The sequence below is a fragment of the Misgurnus anguillicaudatus genome, chromosome 11, assembly GCF_027580225.2.
Source record: "Misgurnus anguillicaudatus chromosome 11, ASM2758022v2, whole genome shotgun sequence".
NCBI classification, from domain to species: Eukaryota; Metazoa; Chordata; class Actinopteri; order Cypriniformes; family Cobitidae; genus Misgurnus; species Misgurnus anguillicaudatus.
This window is the reverse complement of record NC_073347.2, coordinates 27,325,592-27,349,394: the sequence shown is the minus strand read 5'-3', so window position 1 is coordinate 27,349,394 and position 23,803 is coordinate 27,325,592. Positions and strand designations below refer to the sequence as shown.

The 23,803-nt window shown below is 37.7% G+C and overlaps 2 protein-coding genes across 4 annotated transcripts; one reads left to right on the top strand and one right to left on the bottom strand.

The window, feature by feature from the left end:
- The first annotated feature begins 2,523 nt into the window (after positions 1–2,523).
- On the top strand, positions 2,524–12,120 carry tacc3 (transforming, acidic coiled-coil containing protein 3). Of its 3 annotated transcripts, none has more exons than XM_073873443.1 (17): positions 2,540–2,681; positions 3,257–3,368; positions 4,770–4,941; positions 5,215–5,333; positions 5,458–6,606; positions 6,684–6,750; positions 6,837–7,011; positions 7,112–7,173; positions 8,578–8,705; positions 8,920–9,003; positions 9,110–9,257; positions 9,339–9,406; positions 11,149–11,192; positions 11,275–11,435; positions 11,520–11,626; positions 11,747–11,867; positions 11,965–12,120. In XM_073873443.1, exons 3-17 carry the CDS (start codon positions 4,771–4,773, stop codon positions 12,034–12,036), a joined length of 2,676 nt encoding a protein of 891 aa, XP_073729544.1. In that variant the 5' UTR covers positions 2,540–2,681; positions 3,257–3,368; position 4,770; the 3' UTR covers positions 12,037–12,120. The 3 variants fall into 3 exon arrangements, with proteins under 3 accessions (XP_073729542.1, XP_073729544.1, XP_073729543.1); XM_073873442.1 differs by having other exon boundaries at positions 2,568–2,681; positions 3,329–3,368; XM_073873441.1 differs by lacking the exon at positions 3,257–3,368 and having other exon boundaries at positions 2,524–2,681.
- Positions 12,121–12,695: 575 nt separating this feature from the next.
- kcnk1b (potassium channel, subfamily K, member 1b) lies at positions 12,696–23,131 on the bottom strand. Its single transcript, XM_055169427.2, has 3 exons — positions 22,182–23,131; positions 18,601–18,996; positions 12,696–15,568 (listed from the first exon to the last, which is right to left on the bottom strand). Exons 1-3 carry the CDS (start codon positions 22,534–22,536, stop codon positions 15,306–15,308), a joined length of 1,014 nt encoding a protein of 337 aa, XP_055025402.1. The 5' UTR covers positions 22,537–23,131; the 3' UTR covers positions 12,696–15,305.
- Between the last annotated feature and the right edge of the window lie 672 nt (positions 23,132–23,803).

Below are 23,803 nucleotides of genomic sequence, written 5' to 3'. Positions count from 1 at the left end.
CATAAACAGTCTACTTGATATTGACATCACCTCTACCATACAATGACCCAGATTTTATTCCCACTGAATTACAGGAAGTCACACTGCTCCAAACAACCACTGACACACAGATCCTAACTGAGATAATATGCCACACACACATAATATTACATTGCCTTTTCCAAGTGCCTACATTTATTTTTTTAATTTTCTATTTCTGGTTTGTTTTCCCAGTCAGAGCAGGAGTTATGTAACTGTAAGTTGTGTTACTTTGAGAACGGCAGGTTTTTTTGTCTCAGTCTGTCCCGCACCTCACTGCCGTCTGGGTGAGATGGTTTGTTTTTATTCATGTCAGGGTGTGGCACACTGGCATGCTTTATACATTTAACTGGCTGTAAAATTAAATGCGACAGTCAAAACAAATTGAGATTTTGAAATACCAAGAAATGCAGTGACCAGACTTACTGAGGTGGGGACACAGGAAAACATGCATGCATATAGTATCTGCAGATTCTTAGACATGCATTCTGTGTATTAGTGTGCATATTTTGATTGTGCCTACAGAGTCAGATCTACTTCAAGGTGTTGATTTCAGGACACCCCACACAGGACCAGACATGAAAAATTAAAATATAACCAATTTAATTAGGATGATTAAATTATACAACTACTTAATTTTCTTAGTGCACGCAGGTATAATATGACACACATTAGACTCTATCCTGAGTGCCTCAATGAAGATTGTCAGTTTGCATGTCTTTGAGAGGCGTATGTGTTGTTGTAGGGAACAGCTGTTACATTGTATGAATGCACTCAGATGAATGAAGAGAGCCTAACTGAACCCAGGCCAAGTCGCATCATTTGAAACCACCCCTCTGCACTGTGATTGGTTGATGGGGTTGTAGCTCAGAGACAAGGGCGTGAGATTGGCAGAAGTCTTTGTCTGTTTGGTGGTTTTGTCTTTAATGAGATTTTAGCTAGACTCAGTTATCGGACCAAAGCTTAAATTTTAAGTTAAATTCATGATCGGAGAAAACGGCACTAAGATTGTATTTGTTTTTTTGTCTTTAATTTCTTAAAAGATTTTTTAATTTTTTAAATTTGTAAGTGTGTGGAAGCTCAACGGTTCAAAAACTGTAAATTAATATTGTAAATAGTATTTTGAAATTGTAAATAATTTGCAGAATCAAGACAATTAATTTTTTTTTACACATTTGTTCATAAAATGTATTTATGAATGTTATGGGATCAGTAATGTTAACCTGCTCATTCACTGAACCAAGCACTGTACTTTAGCGGTGTATACAGTTTTTTAATTTATTTCCATTTATTACACTAGTTCACTTGTTTTGTATTGCTTGTACATACCAACTCGATTAAAAATAAACAAAAACATATTGCAAATTTGTAATAGTTTGCAAGCCTTGTGCGATGTGAGCTAAATGTAGGTCAGTAGGGTGGGTGTGATCCAACACTGGCTGACCTCCATACAAGCATGCTATTGTTATGTAACTTTTTTCTCTTCCTTACCCCTCCCTTCTTTTCTTTCTTTCTCTGTCTCTCTCTGTCTCTCTCTCTCTCTATCTCTGGCCGATGGCCGTTTCTCAGTCCGAAGGCTGCAACCTGCGGAGGTCGCATATGCAGGCGGCATACATAATCAAGCCTGGTTTATTTAAGCTAACTGAGCATTACATTCGCAAGTCATAGGCATATTACAACAATTTATTATTAACTAAGAATAATAATCAACTTTATAATTGTTAATATTCTGAATTAAGAGTCTTGATGACGTATGCAGCCTGTAAATGCGATCTAGGAGGCTGCAGCCTTCGGAGTGAGAAACGGCCTCTCTCTCTCTCTCTCTCTCTCTCTCTGGCCTTCCTGTTTATTTTCTCTCAGAATCAGACTCATCAGATTCAGAAGCTTTTGGGCATGATAATCAGTTAAAATGATCAATACATAAACAATATAAACACCAAGTCACACAAAATCTCAGAAAATCGACACACAGAAAAATATGTACCTCGTATGTATCCATGCTTTGTGCGCGTATACAGTGTCAGTTGTAATGCGATGCCACCCTCTAGTGGTAACATTGCTTACTGCCTACAAAAAGAAAACAATTTCACTATTTTCAGTCATCAAGCTGCAAGTTTGTTTACACAATTTTACATTTCCTCCTGTACTCCTTTTACTGCATTTTTGCTGCATGATTATACAACGCGTAAATATCTTACACACATGACGCTAACACACAATTCTCGAATATAAATAAATGTTGACGATAAAACACGCTTTCATGATACATAAATAATTCAATAAGTATTAAATAATCATAACATTTAAACGTCACCTAATTTAAACGTCAACTGTTGGGGAAAAAATGGGTTAAACGAGGTCGTGTTTATTTGTCTGCAACCGCTTTGCTATCTCTGATTTGTTTCATTGGACGATTTTGATGTCAATCAAACGAATATCCGCTAGCGCAACGCAACTTGACGCGGAATACTATTGGTCAATTCATATAATCACCCCGCCTGACGGGCCTCGTTCCTTTCATTTAATTGGCTGAGGCGGAGCAGTTTAAATTTGAACAGTTTTCAAACGGCAGAAAGTTATAAACGTGCAGCAGATCTTCGTGTCGCGCTCGTTGTTCAAAGACGAAAACGGTTTTTGTGTTAAAATTTTGCAGTTTCAGTAAGGTATGTATTTTAGATGACATTATACACACATACGAGACAGCGATTATGACATTGACAAGGGATTGAATAAACGATAAAAGGGCTAAAATGATCTCTCTGCTAGTGTCGATAGAATTTGCTAATGTCCAGTAACTTATGTGCGTTTAACTTAGAATTGTAACGTATTCATTTGTGTTTAACGTGCGGAGATGCTTTTTATTTTTGGCTGGGTTATGAAATGTATTTATTTTGATGTGAAATTGCGAATGACAGGTCAATTCGAGTACATTTGATTGGGCCCAATTTACAAATAGAAGTTATTAAAAGCCCAGGTTTGTGTTATTTTCTATTTTTGGCATTTTAACTGTTTTCATTGAAGCTAACTATTATTTATTTAAAGATCAGACATTATTTGTGAGCACATGACAAGCAACTGTTTTTGATCTGGTTAACATCGAAAATCCAGTTCAGATTTGTCTTTAATTCAGTGAGAAGGGGAGAGCTTGTTCTCTAAATGTATGTTCAGGTTCAAAGAATTGGTTAAAAATCCAGTCAGTCTATTTTGCTAGTCAGTGAGCTGTTTATTACCTTTTCAGATTGAATATAGGCAATGCAGAGGTTGAAAAGTGCCTTACAAAGCTGACAATCTTATTATCAATCCTACATAGTTCAGCAGAATCCATGGAAGGACAGATGAGGCCATAAGTGGTAATGATTCTTTGAAGATTTTACGAAGCTCTTCCTTGTTCCTTTCTTGTTTTTATAAAAGTCATGCCCTCAAGGGATTGCCACAGTGCAGGCAAAACCATGTACCATCATTTGTAATGTATAACACACATTAAGAAGAATAAAAGTTGTCACTAAGTGTATAAGAATAGCCTTTGACCATCTCTCTAAGGCATGATGTCATCACAGATGAAGATCCACTTTCTGTATTCCAAGCACTTCACTGGTTGATGTTTTAGTTATTTGGGTTGTGAGTTGTTGCTCTGGTTACCACAGTGGTACATTGTTGCTCAAAATGGCAAAAATTTAACAAATTTGAACAGTCTTTCTTTTTAGTGAGATAAATGTTGTTAAAGAAATAGTCCAGCCAAATATCAAAATTACCCCATGATTTACACACCCTAAAGCAGTGGTTCTCAAACTGGGGGCCGCGAGATGGTGCCAGGGGGGCCCCAGTTTTATGACATTTTATAAAATCCATTAATTTATCATGAATTATGTGTAATTAAACCTTAAAAAAACAAGGCTACTAACCAACAGCACTACTTTGTATAACTTAATATGTTTTGTTTAATTAAAATGTTACATTTTATAACAGTTTTTGTCATACATTTTCTTTGGGGGGTCCGCAAAGTAATGCACCGTACACAAGGGGGGCCGCACGTGGAAAAAGTTTGAGAACCACTGCCCTAAAGCAATCCGAGATTCATGTTCATCTTTCAGACGAGCACATTTGGAGTTATTTTACTAAATGTCCTTGCTTATCCAACCTTTATAATCGTAGAAAACTGGGATCAGGGAACAACAATTGACTTTAAACCACCAAAAAAAAAATCATTCACAGAGGTAATCCACATGGCTCCAATAGGTTAATTGTGTAAGAAAAATATCCATATTTCAAACTTCATAAACTAATAAATACCTTCGGGTAACGGCGCCATCTTGGATTCACGTGAGTTTTAGCGTAGTGTGAGCATGGGTACGTTGCACAGTGAATCTCGTGAATCGCTTTACCGGAAGCTAGTTATTATAGTTTATAAAGTTTAAAATATGGGTCTTTCTTATAGTATCACATCAATTACATGCAAAAGACCTTTATTAACCCCTTGGAGCTGTGTGGATTACGTATGTGAAGGATGAATGCACTTTTGGGCTTCAAAGTCAGAAGGGGATCCCTGTTTTCTCCCATTATAAGCTTGGAAAAGCAAGAACATTTAATAAAATACCTCCAAACATGTTTGTCTGAAAGATGATGGTTATTCTTGGATTGCTTGAGGGTTAGTAAATCATGAGTCTTATCAGTAAAAGCAGCTGTGTATGTTGCCCACTGGGCGTGACTTGCCAAACGAATGTCATCATGTACTGTCCGTTTTTGTCTTCCAGTATGAGTTCTGTGGCGGTGAAGGAGAATCAGGGAGTTTGTGCTGTACGGAAGAACAGCGGTTCTGAAGATTTTTGTGATATTTTCTTATTGGAACAGCCGACCGGCAGGCCCTCGATCCTCCGGCAGTCGCAGGCTGACAACATTAACAGGACTGCACCTAAAGCAGCAAAGGTGGGCTTGCCAAGCTTTTTAAACTTGAGCCTTTTCAGCACAGTGGCTGTTTATAAATCATGGGTTTAACAAAGTAATCAAAATTAGGGGTCGATCGATTGGCGCCGATAATATTAAGCGCTTTTTTTTATGGTTATCAGTATCAGCCTTTTTCCAAAACCGATTTGCTGATTAAAATAATTTAAATTTGAAACGCGCCATTTAATGTGCTACATTAATTTTCATTTTCTCACCAGATAAATTAAGCATTAAAAATACCTTGTTTTTGGATAGGTTTGTTTCCAAACTCCTTTGCGAGACCCAGTCACAAAGAGGATTATGTCTCCGAGCCGCAAAAGTGGGAACGCAAACCAGGAGGACAACACACACATATTGGAGACTTTAACTGACCAGTAAGTGTATTTACCTGGAGCTTACATTTTAGGATTTACAGGTTTCCCATAATTTGTGTGAAAAGTGCTATAGATCTATCTTTTTTATCTTAACAGCAAATGTATCACTTTTTTTGTTTTACAGGAGTTCCCTGTTGAGCACTTCTACCACACCAGTCAACATGCAAAGTAGCAGCATTTCCTTCCCTGACGATGATATGCCTATTCAAAGCAAAGGAGCTTACACACTCAATCTTGACAATCTAGATGCTGTCAACCCTTTCCTGGGATCCAATAAAATGGCAAATTCTCCTCCCAAATCTTCCGATTTACTCGTGACTCGGGCATCAGAGCTTACAGAGTCAAATACGGCTACAGCCACCGTTTGTGACGCTAAAGATGACCAGAAGGTTCTCGATGTGTCAGACACTCCACTAGATGAGACCCTTCCGTTTGTCCCATCCGTGGAAAATTCCCTTGCAGAAATATCTTCAGTAGAGGGCACAGTCATCATCAAGACGGACAACATTGAGAAAAGCATCACAGACACTGAGGAGTCCGATATTACTGAACCGGCACAAGAACCGCAGCAGATTTCTGTTGTGAAAGACCAACCTGAGACTCAGGACTCGCCATTACCTCCTGCAGGATCGTATAATTTAGATTTTGACAACATTGATTTACTCAATCCATTCCAAACTGGTGGCTCAAAGATCCCAAACTCTCCTATGCTTGGTAAGAATGTAGAAGTTTCTGATCCACCAAGCCAAGAAGTCATGCAGGAGCCAGAGATCTCAGTCCAGACGCCCCCAGTGGTCCCTGATGCTCCCTGTCCATCACAGGAGAAGTCGCCTGTTACAGAGGGCTCCTCATCTACAACGCCACCTAAAGAGAACCCAATGCTGTTAGAATTTAACTTCAATGACGGAGCTGAAGTGAAGTGCAAACCTCCACCAAAACGACTTGGGGTTAAAAGACCTCCAGGGGTCAAGCCTATCACCAAAAAGACCGAAAAGAAAGAACCAGAACCCAAGAAGTTGTCGCCTAAGAACTCTGAAGAGACAGAACCTGTGGAAGTTCTTCCAGTTAAAGGTTCTTACGCATTTGATTTTGACAAATTTGATGACCCAAACTTTAACCCCTTTGGTACGACGGCTAAGATGGGTAACTCTCCACCACGTGGGATCCAAACCAGCCCAGTTTTGAAGCGTGAAGCAGTTCCTGCTGAACCGACTGAGATCTCTAGACATGATGAACTATCTGAGGCACCCGCACATGAGGATCCTGAGCATCGGTACATAACTTGCTTACGCATAATGCATTTAGCTTCTGGTTAAAATTATATGCATTATGACGTTTTTTTTTCTGCAGGTCTCCTCAGGCCATTTCTGAAAGCAATGCAAGTGTGGACAAAACTGAGGTCTCCGTACCCATGCTGGTCAGGATGTCCTTCAGCATTTCTCTGTAAATAAATGTGTTACAATGGTTAATGATATTAAGTGTTGTATGCTGACTCTGTTACAGACAGGAAATGATGTGGAGGTACCGGCTGCCATCCACACTGAGATACCTCAGAGCCCAGCCACTCAAGAGCCAGAGGTCACAGCCACTCCTGAACCCAAACAAGATCTTCTTAACCAGACCTGTGAGCTTGGTATGGCAACACCAAGTGAAGATGAGTTTGTGCCGGGCGCATTGTGTGAGTAAATGTGTTTGTACCATTATCTGAACAAAACCAACCAGAGCAGTTTTGTGGCAGCACTTGTCATGATGCTTAGCAACGTATCTTTCTGTCACAGTCATGCCATGCGGAGATTTTGATGGGCAGATTGATTACCTGGAGCAGTTTGGATCAAATAATGTAAGTTTTACCTTTTGACTTAGTCTTTCAATAAAGCCTGGCTGTGTGAAACTAAACACTTAAAGTGGTAGTTCAACCAAAATATGAAAATGCTGTCATTTACTCATCCTCAGGTTGGTCCAAACCTGTATAAATTTCTTTGTTCTGCTCAATACAGGGTTTCTGGGGGGAAGAAATTCAAGGCCCTGGGAAGTTTAAAAAAAATACATGCATAGATGCATGTCATTGAAAGTGCTTGAATCTATTTTATGCAAGAAGTTTTCTGGGAAAAAAATCCATATAATTCCCTGTGTAGTGTAGGATAATATCATAAAAATTCTAGTCTTTTTAAGCACACGTGCTAAATTGTTCCCTTTAAATGCTTATATCTTCTGTATGTGAATGTTGATTCATACCAAAATGCTTTTTGTGCATCGGGTTGCGTATGTAACTGTTGTTCCTTGAGAAGGGAGCTAGACACTGCGTCTCCCATACTTCCTGTGCATAGCGGATAGCGATATACTTCCTGCGTCACCCTATCTTTATCAAAGTCAACCAATGGTGAGGCTTAAAGGTGCAATGTGTAAATTTTAGCGGCATCTAGTGGTGAGGTTGTGAATTGCAACCAATGGCTCAGTCCATTGCTCACCCCTCGCTTTTGAAACGCATAGAGAAGCTATGGTAGCCACCACCGGACAAACATGTTATCATCGGAGACAACTTAGTAAAAAAAGTTTGTCCGCTAAGGGCTTCTGTAGAAACATGGGCGTCACAAAATGGCGACTTCCATGTAAGGGGACCCTCTGTGTATGTAGATAAAACGTCTCATTCTAAGGTAATAAAAACATAACGGTTCATTATGAAAGGTCTTTATACACCCCTGTTAATATAGTTTTATATATTATTTAGCATTTCTGTCAAAAGATCCTTCTAAAAATTACACACTGCACCTTTAACAACATACAGATTCAGACGCACTTGCCCCTGGTACCTCCGTATATTAGACCTTGAAAGTTCCTTGAATTTGAAGTTAACTAAGGTGTGGGAACCCTGTGAATACAAATGAAGATATTTTGAAAAATAACAGATCTGGGGCACCATTCACTTTCATAGTATCCTTTTTTTCTACTATGGAAGTCAATGGGGCCTCTGGTTTGGTTTGGTTACAGACATTCCTCAAAATATCTTCCTTCATTTATGTTGTTCATTTGAACAGAGAAATTTATAGAAATTTGTAACAACATGAAAGTTAGAAAATGAAGACTTATTTTTGGGTGAGCTTTATTAAAAGTTTCATATTATTCTAAAAGTTGGGCAGCAAGCAAAATGTTGATTATCAATCTACTACATATAACTTGATGTTACCACTTGGTATATTGCTGAACAAATATATGTTGAGAAATCAAATGTGCTTAACTCTTATAGTTTAAGGAGTCTGCATTGCGGAAACAGTCACTGTATTTGAAGTTTGACCCATTGCTGAAGGAAAGTCCAAAGAAAAATGGAATGGAAAGTGCTGGATTCAGCCTGCCACGTCCGTCACTCGCCGTCAGGTGAGACTGTTAAACGTATAGATTTTTCTTGTGCTTTTATGAAGCATACATTTTTATTGGATACTATTAAATATCTTTGTCTTTTACTACTTTGGCCAGCTCAAGAGCTTCAGTGCAATAAATTCTGAATGCATAAAGCAAAATTTGAAATGTGTGAAATGTGAATTTATTTTTAAGGATTGTGAAAATTTACTGTGTGTTTGTTTTGTTTTAGGATGATGGAAGCTGCAAAATCTGAGGGAAAGCAGAGGTCTCAATGTCATAGTGCGAAGCTGCTGGATGATTTTCCTCCACCAGTAAGATTAAACTCCCATGATGCACTGTTTTTCTAATGAAACATTAAAGTCCCAGCATTGTTACAAATTTGACATTTTCTCTTTTTACAATTTGTGTGAATTTCCAGTGGTGGACAATGTGGTGCCAGATCCAACTGTTCTGGACTTACTGGTTCCCACCTTAAAACAGCCAGTGAAGGCTGAGGAGTCTATCATAGAGGTTCTGAAGTACAGTCAGAAAGACATGGATGCTGCGCTACAGAGAGCAGACAGACAGGTTAATGTTTGTTCATGGCTTCACACGATATGAGCAGAACATGTGAGGTGGTGCTCGAATGTTTTGTTTTTCTCTTGTTAGGCAGAGGAGAGGCAACAGCAGCTGAATGCTCAGATTGAAAGATTGCAGCTGGAGAATCAGCACATGCTGTAAGTGTGGAGTCAAAATGTTAAATTAACGAACAAATTGTGAGTTGTTTTTTATAAATTGGTTCTCAAATCTCTTAACTTGGTTAATCAAAAATATTTTTACAAATCCATATCCAGCAATTTCAGTATTTTTGTGATGATATTAGAAATTATTTGTGACCCTCTCTGCAAAATCCAAGCTAAGGTCTCATAATCTTGTAATTGAGAGGAGCATCAAAAGTTCAGATTTTGACACAGGGTTCCCACTGGTCCTTGAAATCCTTGAAAGTTTGTGAATCTGGGGGAATTCAAGGCCCTGGGAAGTTTTTGAAAATATACATACATAGATACAGGTCATTAAAAGTGCTTGAATCTATTTTATGCAAGAAGTTTTCTGGAAAAAAATCTATATTATTCCCTGTGTAGTGTAGGATATTATCATAAAATTCTAGACTTTTTAAATGCACGTGCTAAACCGTTTGCTTTAAATGCTTATATCTTCTCTATGCGAATGTTGATTCATACCAAAATGCCTTTTTGCATAGTTGTGTTTGACACATGAAAACATCTCGGGTTACGTATGTAACTGTTGTTCCCTGAGAAGGGAACGAGGCGCTGTGTCTCCCTTGTTATACTTCCTGCATCCCTGTAACCGTAACGCCGTCTTTGGCAATATTTCAGATAGGGATATACTTCCTGGCTCCCATGTCTTTGTTGTTAAGCCTCACCATTGGTTGAATTTGATATACACATTCAGACACAATTACCCCTGGAGGCGTCTCCAAAGTGTCACCGCAGTGACGCAGCACGAGTTCCCTCGAAAGGGAACTATAACAATGTATCTTAAAAGGTAACACGATGTAACCTTGATCTCACTTGAAATGTGTCCCCACATTTTGTCCTTGAATTTGAGGGTATTGGCCCTGAAAAGTCCTTGAAAGGTCCTTGAATTTGAAGTTAACTAAGGTGTGGGAACCCTGTTGACAGGGCATTACTCGGTCTATAATAAAGATAGCAAGGTTACATTTATGTAGCATGAATAATAACTTTAGCTGGGTTTTTACAGACTGGGTCACATTTGTTAACCCAATGGTTCCTTCCCAAGCTGGGGAGTGTGAGATGGTGCCATGAAGGGACATTTTATAAAATACTTGAATTTATCATAAATTCTGTGTAATTAAAGGAGAACACCACCGTTTTTCAATATTTCACTGTTCTTACCTCAACTTTATTATTAATACATACCTATCTTTCTTTTTTCAATGTGTGCACTTTTATTCTTTGTACAGCGTTTCTTGAATGTGTTAGCATTTAGCCTAGCCCCATTCATTCCTATGGCTCCAAACAAAAGTTTTATTTTGTGCCACCATACTTACTCGTGTAACTACTCATGTAACAGTCTTTAAATAGGGAAAACATGGAAGTGTTTGGTGGCTTCTAAATTTATCTCTGTTTGGAGCCATGGGAATGAATGGGGCTAGGCTAAATGCTAACAGAAAAATTTAATTCAAACTTCAGAAAAAAGGCTACTAACCAATAGCACATTGTTTTATCATTTAATGTTTTAATTCAAATACTAAGTTTGAAATTGTTTCATGTCATGAATTTTTCTTTGGAGGGAGCGCTAAGAGATGCACCCTACACGAGGGTAGGCGCATGCCAAAAAGTTTAAGAACCACTGTGTTAACCAATGGGACCCTTGGTGAATGGTTGACATTTGCATGACACAAGTCACACTCCCTCTTTTTCTTTCCTTCTCTCAGGTTTATAGTCTCGGAGTTTGAGAACACCATCACTCAGATCACAGGTATAATGGTTGTTTGCTCGTAAACTGTTTATTTGCTTAAGCAATATGTTGTGAACACAACTGTCTATGTATGCGTTTATAGATGAGCATAAACAGAAAGAAGACTTGGCTAAAATTGAGTTAGAACGAGTCTCTCTAGAAAAAGAGCAGTTGGCCAAAGACTTGAATGAATTGGAACGATCCTTCTCCTCTGTTGTCAAACGCCTGGACAGATGCAAGGAAGTTATTGAAGGATTCAAAAAGGTGTGGTGTTTGTTTAGTTTGGTTGTTTAACTAAACTAGAAATTGGGTTTGTGTCTAATACCTTTATTTTTCTTTCTCCTTTAGAATGAAGACACTCTGAAACAGTATGCTCAGAACTGCATGGACCGACTGCAAAAAGAGGAAAAGCGTTATCAAGCTCTTAAAGCCCATGCGGAAGAGAAACTAGATCAGTACGAGCTCTTCTGCACTATAAAACGCATTACAATATTTCATTACAGTCTAAAGTACATATGCTTTTATGATTGTGGACAGATTCATTTGCGTCACTAATGACTCAATGTTTTTCCCAGTGCAAATAAGGCCATAGCAGATGTTCGTACCAAGACGGGTGCCGAAGTGGCGACGCTGCAGGTGCAGCTCAAGAGAGAGCAGCTTAAAGTACAATCCCTAGAAAAGGATCTGGAACAAAAGGTACACAAACGTGGCATCAGTCTTGAGCCCAAAGTGTACTTTACTTGTGCTCATGCGAACTTTATGGGTCATTTAATTGTTTGCTTTCTCTTTTCAGGCTAAAGAAGTCAAAGACGTCACAGAACTTTGTGATGAGCTGCTGCTAAAAGTACAAAAGCATGGTTTTTAAATGTGCTTTCCTTTATTTGTGTTGTGTCCTTTTTATGTGTTTGTCAAAGCAGTTTTAATAAATAATAAATGGAGTATTAATGCACTTTCTTCTGTCAATGCTTAAATTAAATTATTTTTGTCATAGGAGGTCAAAGTAACATTTAACAGTACTTTTTGTATGTGTGTGTCTTTTTGTGTCTGCTAGTTATTTGAGGATCTTTTTTGTTCTGGAAACAGGAAAAGTCAGACATTTTACTTATCAAACTCTCTTCCTTATTTTCTGACAACTTTGTTCCTCAATTATTGAATGAAACAGTTTTTCTTCAATGTAGGCATACATTGTAAACATCAGTGGCTAATAGCTCTGGATGCTAAATGATTTAAAGGGTTGATTCACTCAAAAATTAAAATTCTCATTTACCAAGTTGTTCTAAACCTGTGAGTTTCTGTAATCATTTTGTCTTTAAATTCTACTTACAATCATTTATCAAAATATCTTGTTCAACAGAATAAAGAAACTCATCATCCAGGTTTAGTTTTTTTGTGTAAAATGAAATGCTACCGTGCATTTCTCACAAATTCATAGCTTAAAACATTGTGCAGGCAATTTAATTGTTTCACATGACAGTTTTATAGACTTTATTGGTCACTATGCAGATGAATAAATCTTTATGTGCATTTGTGGGAAAGACAGCATTTATTCAACAGCTGTTCACACAATAAAACAGATCAAATTATAACAGTGTTTGTGCCCTTATGTGTACCTAAATATACTAATACACAAAATATATACTTATAAATAAATACGATTTGTGCTGCACTGACACAATGTTAACAGATTATCATAATGGGTCAGTTTCCCGGACAGGGTTTAGATTAAGCCTAGACTAGGCCTTGGTTATATTAGGACATTCAAGTAGGTTTTATAAACACACCTTACAAAAACATTAAAGGTGTGCATCATGATACACGACGATGGCTTTGATATAAACTAGTCAACATTTGAAATGTATCAAAAAAGCTGTTTATTTAAGATATGTCAGTACAAGCTGTTTTCAGTTAAGATGACCCAAACATGCGTTTTAGTCTTTAACTACACTTCAGCCCTGTCCAGGAAAACGCCCTACAGAGTCTCATGCAGCAAAACATCAACTGCAAATAAGCAAAGTATACAGCAGTGACATCACAATGCATTTGATTAATCACACAGTAAATATCACATAAGCACATTCAAGTTCCCTTTACCTGAATTTGGATTTAGCACATGATTATGTGTTAAGACAGGGCATTGTATGACTAAACAAAAACAATGGCCATTAAAATGAAAATACTTGTCTTTAAAACATTCAGTTTTTATATTCTAGTAAGATGAAAAAGTGTCAGTTACACTGTTATGACAATAGGGGTGGGAATCCCAGGGTACACCCCTCAATAGGTTGCGATACACAGCTTACACTATTACGATAGTATCATGATTCTGCGCTAATAAGTGCGATGCTTCCCAACCCTGTGATGATACGTTGCAATATCTGCCAAACTATGAAAACAAAATGTCCTGGAAAGGTCAACTTTACAGGGCTCCAGAGCACTTTAAGAGTGCAAGCAGAAAATTTGGGGGCATACCTTAAAGGGACACTCCACTTTTTTGAAAATAGGCTCATTTTCAAGCTCCCCTAGAGTTAAACATTTGATTTTTCCCATTTTGGAATCCATTCAGCTGATCTCCGGTTCTGGCGGTAGCACTTTTAGCATAGTTTAGCATAATCCATTGAATCTGATTAGACCATTAGCATCACGCTAAAAATAACCAAATAGTTTCAATATTTTTCCTATTTAAAACTTGATTTTTCTTTTGTTAAATAGTGTGCTAAGACTGACAAAAAATTAAAAGTTGCGATTTTCTAGGCCGATATGGCTAGGAACCATTCTTTCATTCCGGCCTAATAATCAAGGACTTTGCTGTCTTAACATGGCTGCAGCAGGCGTAGTAATATTTCGCAGTGTCCAAAAATATTCTCCTGCTATTGTTACTTAAGCCATGAAGTAATGATGCTGAGAAATCTTTTAAGAGCATCTTGTTTTATTAATTTAATTATCGATATTTTATGCCAGACGGACAACAATACATTGCCATATCGATGTATTGTCCCACCCCTATGTCGCATTATAACACAATCTGCTGTAACGTGATCATACTGGTAGCCATCAGTCTATTTCTACAACAGTCGTTCTTATAATATAAACATACATGTATTTATTTGTAAACAACATTTCAAGCATGTTTCTTAGCATTTAATAAATTAGCCACAAAAAACTTTTTTTAAAGTCTTATCCAGGCAACCAGTAATGCTAATAAACTATTAGTATCAATTGTTTTGGTATGTAACTGCATTGTGCCAAAATCTCAGTATACCTCAGTAGACATTTGATATCATATGGGACCACTTTCTACCATAGGCTCAATAATTCATGTAAACTGTCTCAAGCATTTGAATATATAGAGTAGACTAAGGTTAAACATCCCTCATTCATCACAAGAATGATGCTGGGTAGCATAGCTGCTTTGTTTTGCACAATCAAATGCTTTTTTCCCTTTATAACACATCTAAAATATCCCTTGTCTTAGCCACAATAGTCCCTCATTGTGAACAGTATGTTTGTGTTTTTACACTTATGCTACACATGCTAAATCTTCTGCAGTATATACTGCAGTACAGTGCATCATAGTTACTGATAACATTTCTACGCAGTAGAGCAAAATGGTTTCTATGAACACTAGTAGCAGATATCTTTGAAGTCTTACTCAAGTAAAGCTCACAAGGTCGATCACACAAGTCTGAAATAAAACTTAAAGACGATGTGCAACATCTACAATGTTTGATGGCATGGGTCTCCAACACCATAGGTCTCCTCACAACATTTTTTTTATATTAAAAACATCTGGCCAGACATGGTCAAGGGGCAAAAGGACTTTAAAACTATATTAAAATTTAGAGTAACAAAATTTAGATTTGGACTCTCTGACCTAGAAAACGAGATCATTACCGCTATCAAGAGTTTAGCATGCAAATACGCATGGTTTTAAATCCATATTGGTGGTGGATGGATATAAATACGTCCAAGAGCAGAAAGTTGAACTGGAACTGCTTTGGAATATGTAAATATCAAGGTATATATTTAGGTAATTTTTGCCATTTTGTGGCACGTGTCTGGCTTCCTGCTGTAGTGGTCAACCAATCACCTGCAAGCCACATGTTGGAGACCCCTTGGCTAACGATGTCAAGATGTTTATCTGATCATCTGGTCATCACCACCAGGAGAGGTCAGGACAGGGAAATCCACAAATGCTTCGTGTTTATCCTCTTGGGGTGAATTGATGGAGCCATCGGCCATAGAGTTAAAGTTCAGTTGGTCATGCTCCATGATGGCCAGGCGGTCCTGGGGTTTCTGCTTCTTCAGGTAAAACATCTTCCTCAGTTGCTTCAACTGCTGGAGCTCGCAAAAGGTCTCCAACACGACCAGCATGGCAATCAGGCCAAGAAGAAGATAGACTGTGGGACACAAAGATGAGTTGGTTTTATTTATTATTACTTTTATAGTCATGTCTCTTAGCATTTTGAACCCTTGCATATGAAACGAGTGATGATTTTTACAGTTTTGGAATCCATTCAGCCGATCTCGGGGTCTGGCGGTACCCACTTTTAGCATAGCTTAGCATAATCCTTTGAATCTGATTAGACCATTAGCATCACGCTCAAAAATGACCAAAGAGTTTCGATATTTTATTATTTTTCTTATTTAAAACTTGACTCTTCTGTAGTTACATCGTGTACTAAGACTGACAGAAATTAAAAGTTGCAATTTTCTAGGCTGATATGATAAGAAACTATACTCTCATTCCGGCATAATTATCAAGGACTATGCGGCCGTACCATGGCTTAAGCAGGCGCAATAATATTACGCAACTCCCAAAAATAGTCCCCCTGGCAACCTTCAACAGCAGGCCACTATTTTCAGGCACTGTGTAATGACTACAGAAGAGTCAAGTTTTAAATAGAAAAATATCGCAACCCTTTAGTCATTTATGAGCGCGATGCTAATGGTCTAATCAGATTCAATGGATTATGCTAAGTTATGCTAAAAGTGGTAGCGCCAGACCCGGAGATCAGCTGAATGGATTCCAAAACGGTAAAATCAAATGTTTAACTCTAGGGGAACTGGAAAATGAGCCTAGTGTCAAAAAAAAGTGGAGTGTCCCTTTAATAAGCAAAACTTTTTTCGGCCACTTTTAACTAATGCGATTAAGAATAAATGCAAATAAACGGAGATGAAAATGCATTTTCCGAATAAATTCTGACATAGCGAACATTAAACCCACGTGACTGATGGTCTGGCTTTATCAGCTGACGTTGTCTTTCCCATATATGGGGCTTGATGTCGTCGCAATGCCCTTGCTGCTAGTGCCTTCATCAAAACTCTACATTTCTTCTTCTGTGCACAACATACAGTTTGGCAATTACAAGCTGCACTGCTAGTAAATTGATAACTTGCCCAATCATAACTAAACGCTGTCCTGTCTTAAAGGTGTAGCGGAGGATTTTCTCGAATTTTAGAAAAGAACACTCCAACTTCAACTTCATAGAAAAACTTACGCAATTCGCATTTGTTTGTTTTTCTTTTTCTTTTTGCAATTTTGAAAAGATTGGAAATCCAGATATTGTTTTCACTTGCAATTGTCATCTTGATTTAGTGCCCTTTAACCTTGAGGTCTGTTTACACTGTTATAAATAGACACTGTAACACCTGTTAGCCAACAATGTGTGTCAACTATAAGGTCATATGATTATCTCTGTTTACTTTCATTATACAAGATCCTGATCTTATTGTGCATGCATAATCCTTGAATATTATTTGAAGGGACCCTCCACTTTTTTTTGAAAATAGGCTCACTTTCCAGCTCACCTAGAGTTGAACATTTGATTTTTACCGTTTTGGAATTCATTCAGCTGATCTCCCTGTCTGGCTGTATCATTTTTAGCATAGCTTAGCAAAATCCATTGAATCCGATTAGACCATTAGCATCGCACAAAAAAATAACCAGAGAGTTTGCGATTTTTTTCTATTTAAAACGTAACTCTTCTGTAGTTATATCGTGACAGACTGAAAATTAAAAGTTGTGATTTTCTAGGCCGATATGGCTAGGAACTATACTCTCATTCTGGCCTAATAATCAAGGACTTTGCTGCTGTAACATGGCTGCAGCAGGCACAATGATATTACACGGCTCATGAAAATAGTCCCCTGCTATTGCAGCCATGTTACAGCAGCAAAGTCAAGCCATGATCTGTCCTGCCACAAGTTTTCTTATTCATTACCTTATTTTATCCTGGAAATGCATCACATTTCAGAAATATGGGCTGTGAATGGTGTTTCATGCCACCTGTTTACATTTACATTCATGCATTTGACAGATGCTTTTATCTAAAGCAACGTACAGCGCATTTAAGCTATAACTCACACAGCCTATTATTATCACTGTTGGCTCCCTGGGATTGAACCCACAACCTTTTGTGTTGCCCAATACTTTACCAACTGATCTACCTGTTAAGATTAAATCACCAAATCCTCTTGTCTTTAATCTCAACAACGTCAAAAATAGTACATACATTACAGAGCATCAAAGGGAGTACAAGAAATTGTTAATTTATATGGCTGTGTGTGCTTTCTCATCCTCCACAACTACGCTATAGCACACATGACCGTTTTTCAACATCCCCCGCATGACTAATAGTAAGTGGCACCATCTGTACCATTTAAACCCAAATAAGGATGAAATCCATGTGAAATTTTTGATGTGGTCTGTAATGCAACCGCTAGATGGAGTGGTAAAGCACAGCGACCCAAAAGCGTTTTGTACCCCGCAAAACAGTCCTTGAGTGAGTTGCACTTCCTTTGTACTTCTTGTCTGTTTCTATGACAACAGACATATGAAGATTTTTTGATATACAGGAAGTCAGACAAGTATTTTACTTGTATATCATGCTGAGCAGTGCAGAAAGCAGTGGCGTTTAATCTAAAGGCTTGTGCGTTTAGGGATTTAAGTATCATTTACACGGACAAAAAAGGCTTGAGAATTATGAGGACCTGTAATGCACATTGTAACATTTTATTCATTTTATTAAGAGAAACAAATGGCAGCAATTTGGCAAATACAACCATATTTGTTAAATAATTTATTTTAAGGATGGGGATCCTGTAGCTCAACAGGTAGAGCATTGCATTAGCAATGCAAAGGTAAAGATTTTAAACCTAAGGATTAAATATATTGATATATATCCTGAATGCAATATACCCTGCTTTGTTTAAAAGTTTATGCCAGGTGACCCGTGGTGTATGTAGATAAAAACATCTCATTCTAAAGTAATAAAAACAATACAGTTCATTTTGTAATGTCTTCATACAGCACTGATAATATAGTCATGTATATTATATTGCATTCTTTTTCAAGAGATCCTTATTAAAGTTACACAATGCACATTTAACTAAAATAGTTTATATATAAAATAAATAAAACCTCACATACCAGTGATTCCCAGTTTGTAGAGCTCCCTAAACTTCTGGTTAAAGGCCTCTCCAGGTACGTAGTCACCCAGGCCGATGGTGGAGAGCGAGATAAAACAGAAGTAGAAGGATTCCAGAAAGTTCCAGTTCGCTTCCATCACAGAAAAGATGGCAGCGGGGATGAGGAAAAAACAGGAAACTGCCACAACTGCCAGTAGGGTTGCGTGAACGAGTGCCACCACGGGTTTGGACAGGCCCCAGCGTGTGTGTATGTACATAATGGGTCGCCATGTGCTGAACACCATGATCCTTTGCACCACAGCCGTGAGGAAGAGAAGGGTAAAGGGAATGCCGATCACAGAGTAAATGATACAGAAAGCCTTTCCTCCATCAGATAGAGGGGCAGTGTGACCATATCCTGTAAATGATAAGACAGCCGGATAAGTCAATGAAATGATTGCGTTATGCACATATTATCTTCATCTTTACACATTTTCAAGAGATACCTGCATATAAAACAAAATACTGTCCTGTTGCCAGATTGGGAACCATAGCGGATTAACAATAAACCAATCACTGCTCTCATTTCCACTCTTAGCAGTGTGAATCTCATTTGAGCTCATAAAATGCAGAACCTCACATAAGTGATATGTATTATGTACCCATACATTCAGCCTTAGGGTCTCACTAAATGCCCCAGACCTCTGACACAGCCTCGCTTTAAAATGCAGACTAAAGTATTTTATAAATGAAAAGTATGGCACACAAGACACTTAGGATACAGGATAATACACTGACTATAGATATACTGTGCTGTGCATAATTATTATTCATACGACACATATGCAAACGTGGTGAACAATAGTGATGACATGTTCTGATGCTATCATAAACAGCGTTAGAAAGACCATTCAAATTCATGTAGGAAACACATGGTTAAAAATGACTCATCAGATCTGTTTGCACACCTAAATCCAACCTCCTGTTGCTGATTTCTCACAAGAACATGTTGCCTAAAGGGATAGTCGCCCAAAAATGAAAATTCTGTCATCATTTACTCACCCTCATGTTATTACAAGCCCGCATAAATGTCTTTGTTCGGATGAACACAAAGGAAGATATTTTGAGAAATGTTTTTAACCATACCGTTTGTGGACCCCATTCACTTCCATACTGTAGTAGAAAAAAAGAGAATACTGTGGATGAGGTCTACGAACGGTTTGGTTACAAACATTTCTCAAAATATTTTCCTTTGTGTTCAAGAAACGTATACAGGTTTGTAACAACAAGATGACAGATTTTTCATTTTTGGGTGAACTATCCCTTAAAGGAATATTCAATTTTTTTTAAAGAAAAATCCAGATAATTTACTCACCACCATGTCATCCAAAATGTTGATGTCTTTCTTTGTTCAGTCGAGAAGAAATTATGTTTTTTGAGGAAAACACTGCAGGATTTTTCTCATTTTAATGGACTTTAATAGAGCCCAACACTTAATACTTAACTCAACACTTAACAGTTTTTTTCAACGGAGTTTCAAAGGAAATTATCCCAAACGAGGCATAAGGGTCTTATCTAGCGAAACGATTGTCATTTTTGACAAGAAAAATAAAAAATATCCACTTTTAAACCACAACTTCTCGTCTAGATCCGGTCGTGATCCGCCAGCGTGACCCCACGCAATACGTCATGACGTCAAGAGGTCACAGAGGACGAACGTGAAACTCCGCCCCAGTGTTTACAAATGTGTTGAAAGAGGACCGTTCCTACGTTGTTATATGTCAACTGATATACTAATTAATGTCTTTGTGTCAGTTTATTGTTTACAATGGTCTGCAAATTTGCGTTTTATATATGTAACACGTGACCTCCCTACGTCACTACGCATTTACGTTAGGTCGTGATTTCTTAATGTCTAGTGACATATCCGGGCCCTTTTATGATTAATTGATATAAATTTCTTACATACTGTTCCTTTAAGTGCTCATAAAGTACACAGTGGTGTAAGACTTCAACAACACCAAAACAACAAATAGCAATTTCCTAATTTAAAATAAACTCTGGAAGCCTTTACTTAGGTATGTTTAATTTTTTTTTAAAGATAAAAATACATATTTTCTAGATAATTTCTATTTTAAGTTGTTGTTTAAAGAGGAACCACACAAAAGAGAACTGCTAAAACATGACACACATGTGAGTAACTGAGCTTTGTGACATTTTCATTTTTCATCATTTCAATATAGCTCACACCTGCTATTCCCTTACTTTTACTAAAACGAGAAGCATGCACTTAAGAGCCCCCATGCACCTGTGCCAAATGAGAAAACTGTGGTTACTGCAAAGGCATCATTCCTCTAAATAATCACCTGTCACATGTTCAAAGTTCCCTATTAAGAATGAAGATTTAAAATATCTTTTGGGTAACATACTGTAAATGCAAATGTATATCTATATAACTTAGTGAATCTAACAAAACAATAAACGTTTTACATATGACATCTTTCACTCTCTATTCAATTACAGGGCTCCAAACTAAAATTTTTCACTAGGAGCACAGTGGCCCCCAACTGAAAATTTTAGGGGTGCAACCAGAAAATGTAGGGGCACACATTGTAAATCAACATGCTAACCAAATATTCACATTTCTACTAATTTTCACTGTATTACTAATAAATACTTTAATGATAGATGCAGAAAGCACAATGTGCTGTTTTCAAATTCAGTGTCACATCACAAAAAAAGTGGTAAAATTTACTGGTCGCACAAATTCAGTGGCACTCCATTTGGTGGCAGTCTGGAGCCCTGAATTACTTCAATCACATTATTGTCAGCATTGCCAGCCAATACATTTTAATGTTCTTAAAAATAGGCATCATTTCTTTAAGCTAAATCTGTTTTAGCTTTCTTTACTCTGCTGTTACAACGAAATAACCTGGAAATTTCAAATTCTAGAGATCAGCTATAAAGTTGGTGTTTTTTAATGTCTGTCTGAGAACAAGATACTGTATCTGTCTAAGGTAACAACACTGCTGTGTTAAGCCAGGTATTAAATGACACAAATGGGGCTGCTTTAAACAGTCAACAAAGAAAAGGAAGAGAACAAGAACAGAAGAAAAGAAACGTATATAATTAGTGCTATTTTAGGTTAATTTGTTATAAGGAATGTGCACAAACTGGTCCCCCACTTGAAAAGGAGTCTTAAAATACAATGGGGGGTCTTTACGTCCTGAGACCAACCAAACCATCAGAGAAATTATATTGAATTTAATGGTTGTAATTAGAATTCTATTGGTTTTAATATGTGTAATGGTCTCTGTAGGTCTCTACTGGTAATGTGTTGGGTTCTTTAGGTGTATTTTTGTAATGGTTTTAATGGCAAACTAATATTTTATAGCAGGTCTGCCATCGTTGAGGCCCACTTAAAGTGCGGCATTTAAATATGGGTCATAAGTTAACAAATAGCCTAACTCTACAGTATCATCAAACTGAAAATTATAAATAGGTTGTTTTTGATCCCTAAGCATGCCACGTGAACATTTATTCCAGTTCATTCTGTCAAATTTCAATTTTTTAAAAGCAAACCTACAATGCACAAATTCTCACCTGTGGTGGATAACACAGTGCTGGCAAAAAACAGGGAGGATGTGAAGTCCCAGTTCCAGCTGGCCGATGCGTTGTTAAGGATGGATACACCATAGTTGCTTGCTTCGAGCGCTTTGGACAAGAATTCCTCCAGTCTTTCCTCAGACAGGCATTGATGTTCCTGGAGAAACTGACGTTTGGTCGCTCGGAGCTTCTGGCGCAGGAGATCTTCATACGGCAGCTCCACCGAAGAGAACACGACCGCTCCGAATATGAGATATAGAATATAACCGAGCACCAGGAACAGAAAATACCACGCCGATTTGTTGCTTTGGATCAAGCGGACGCACGAATTACCGGCGAGAGACTGAAGCATCTTTATCCTTCCTGTTAGAACAGATAGTGATGTCGGGCTTGTGTCGTTTAGTTTTGTCGTAGCCTAGATGTCCTTTGTTAAAGCGGCTACTCTGAGTTCAAAGCTGAAATCATTCGTGAATAAAAATCCGCGGTGTAAAAGTATCGCGGATATGGGCTTTTCTTTAATTCGCGTATATTTTCTCGCCCTCTGCTTTCAGATTGCGCGAACTGGCGGATGATGTGGCGGTGAAGTGGTGCTCGCGCTCGGGGCGAAAGGGGGACGTGACGTCACTCATTCTCGCCCACCAGGTAACATTAAAGAAATATACTTTCGAAAGAGAAGAGAGATTATATTATGCAGTTATTTATATTAGAAAAATACCATAAACGTGAAAAAACATGGATTCTTTGGAAACTAAAAAAAAATCACATTTTATATGAAAAGCACTTTGGAACAAAATAAAAACAAAAAAGTGCTGAAAAGATATGATATATTAAAAGCTCTGAAATTTATGTAAATTTGTTTTTATTTCTTTTTCTCTCTGTCAGCTAATGTTATTAATGTGACACTGATATGCTAGCCTACATTATGTTTATTGCACAGACTAATAAATAAACATCTATCAAAACAAAGAAATTGTGAATGTCTATTCTTCAACTGAATGTCTGAATACTAAAACAAGTTAAAAAAAATATGACGGTCTGTTTTGTGATATGCCTATATCTGCTCACGTTTCATAATACAACATAGACTTTAACCCTGTGTTGTAATAAAGTGTTTTAACCTGACTGATAACTTAACAGTCGCAAATTCAAGGCCTATGGCACACATATTTCACAAGTGTGATGATTTCTCCTCGGTCCCTTACACGCCTTGTTTTACGAAGATGCTCAGACGTCATAGCAAGCGGGCAACTGTTTCTATGGCAACAAGCTTTGGAGCGAATTCCAATCGGAAATAAACAGTACTGTATCAGGCTACAGAGCAAGTTTGTTCCATAATGTGGATGTTTAAAAGAAACTTTTCAATGGGAGCAATAAATGTTATCTTTATCTGGAAATATATTTCCCCTGGCGTCCCCCTTACCCAAGGTTCAAGGCGCCGTTTGGAATTTGCCTTCAGTGGCAATCTGCAGGTTGGATAGGGTGGGATAAGGTCTCATCCTCATTCACCCATTTGTTCATTTGAGCATTTCGGTTCAGGCCCTGCCTGTGGAAAAAAAGGTTAAATAATCTTTTTGAGATTAACTGTATAAACTGATAGCTTTATTGTAAGATTATGCCAG

What these genes read in the sequence shown, in the direction of transcription:
- tacc3 (XM_073873441.1), top strand. Translation starts at nt 4,771, where the DNA reads ATGAGTTCTGTGGCGGTGAAGGAGAATCAGGGAGTTTGTGCTGTACGG. An exon ending in TTGGAGACTTTAACTGACCA is followed by an intron (nt 5,334 to 5,457) that starts GTAAGTGTATTT and finishes TTTGTTTTACAG; the next exon opens with GAGTTCCCTGTTGAGCACTT. An exon ending in TACAGAGAGCAGACAGACAG is followed by an intron (nt 9,258 to 9,338) that starts GTTAATGTTTGT and finishes TTCTCTTGTTAG; the next exon opens with GCAGAGGAGAGGCAACAGCA.
- kcnk1b (XM_055169427.2), bottom strand. Translation starts at nt 22,536, where the DNA reads ATGCTTCAGTCTCTCGCCGGTAATTCGTGCGTCCGCTTGATCCAAAGC. An exon ending in CACTGTGTTATCCACCACAG is followed by an intron (nt 18,997 to 22,181) that starts GTGAGAATTTGT and finishes TATCATTTACAG; the next exon opens with GATATGGTCACACTGCCCCT. An exon ending in CTACAAACTGGGAATCACTG is followed by an intron (nt 15,569 to 18,600) that starts GTATGTGAGGTT and finishes TGTGTCCCACAG; the next exon opens with TCTATCTTCTTCTTGGCCTG.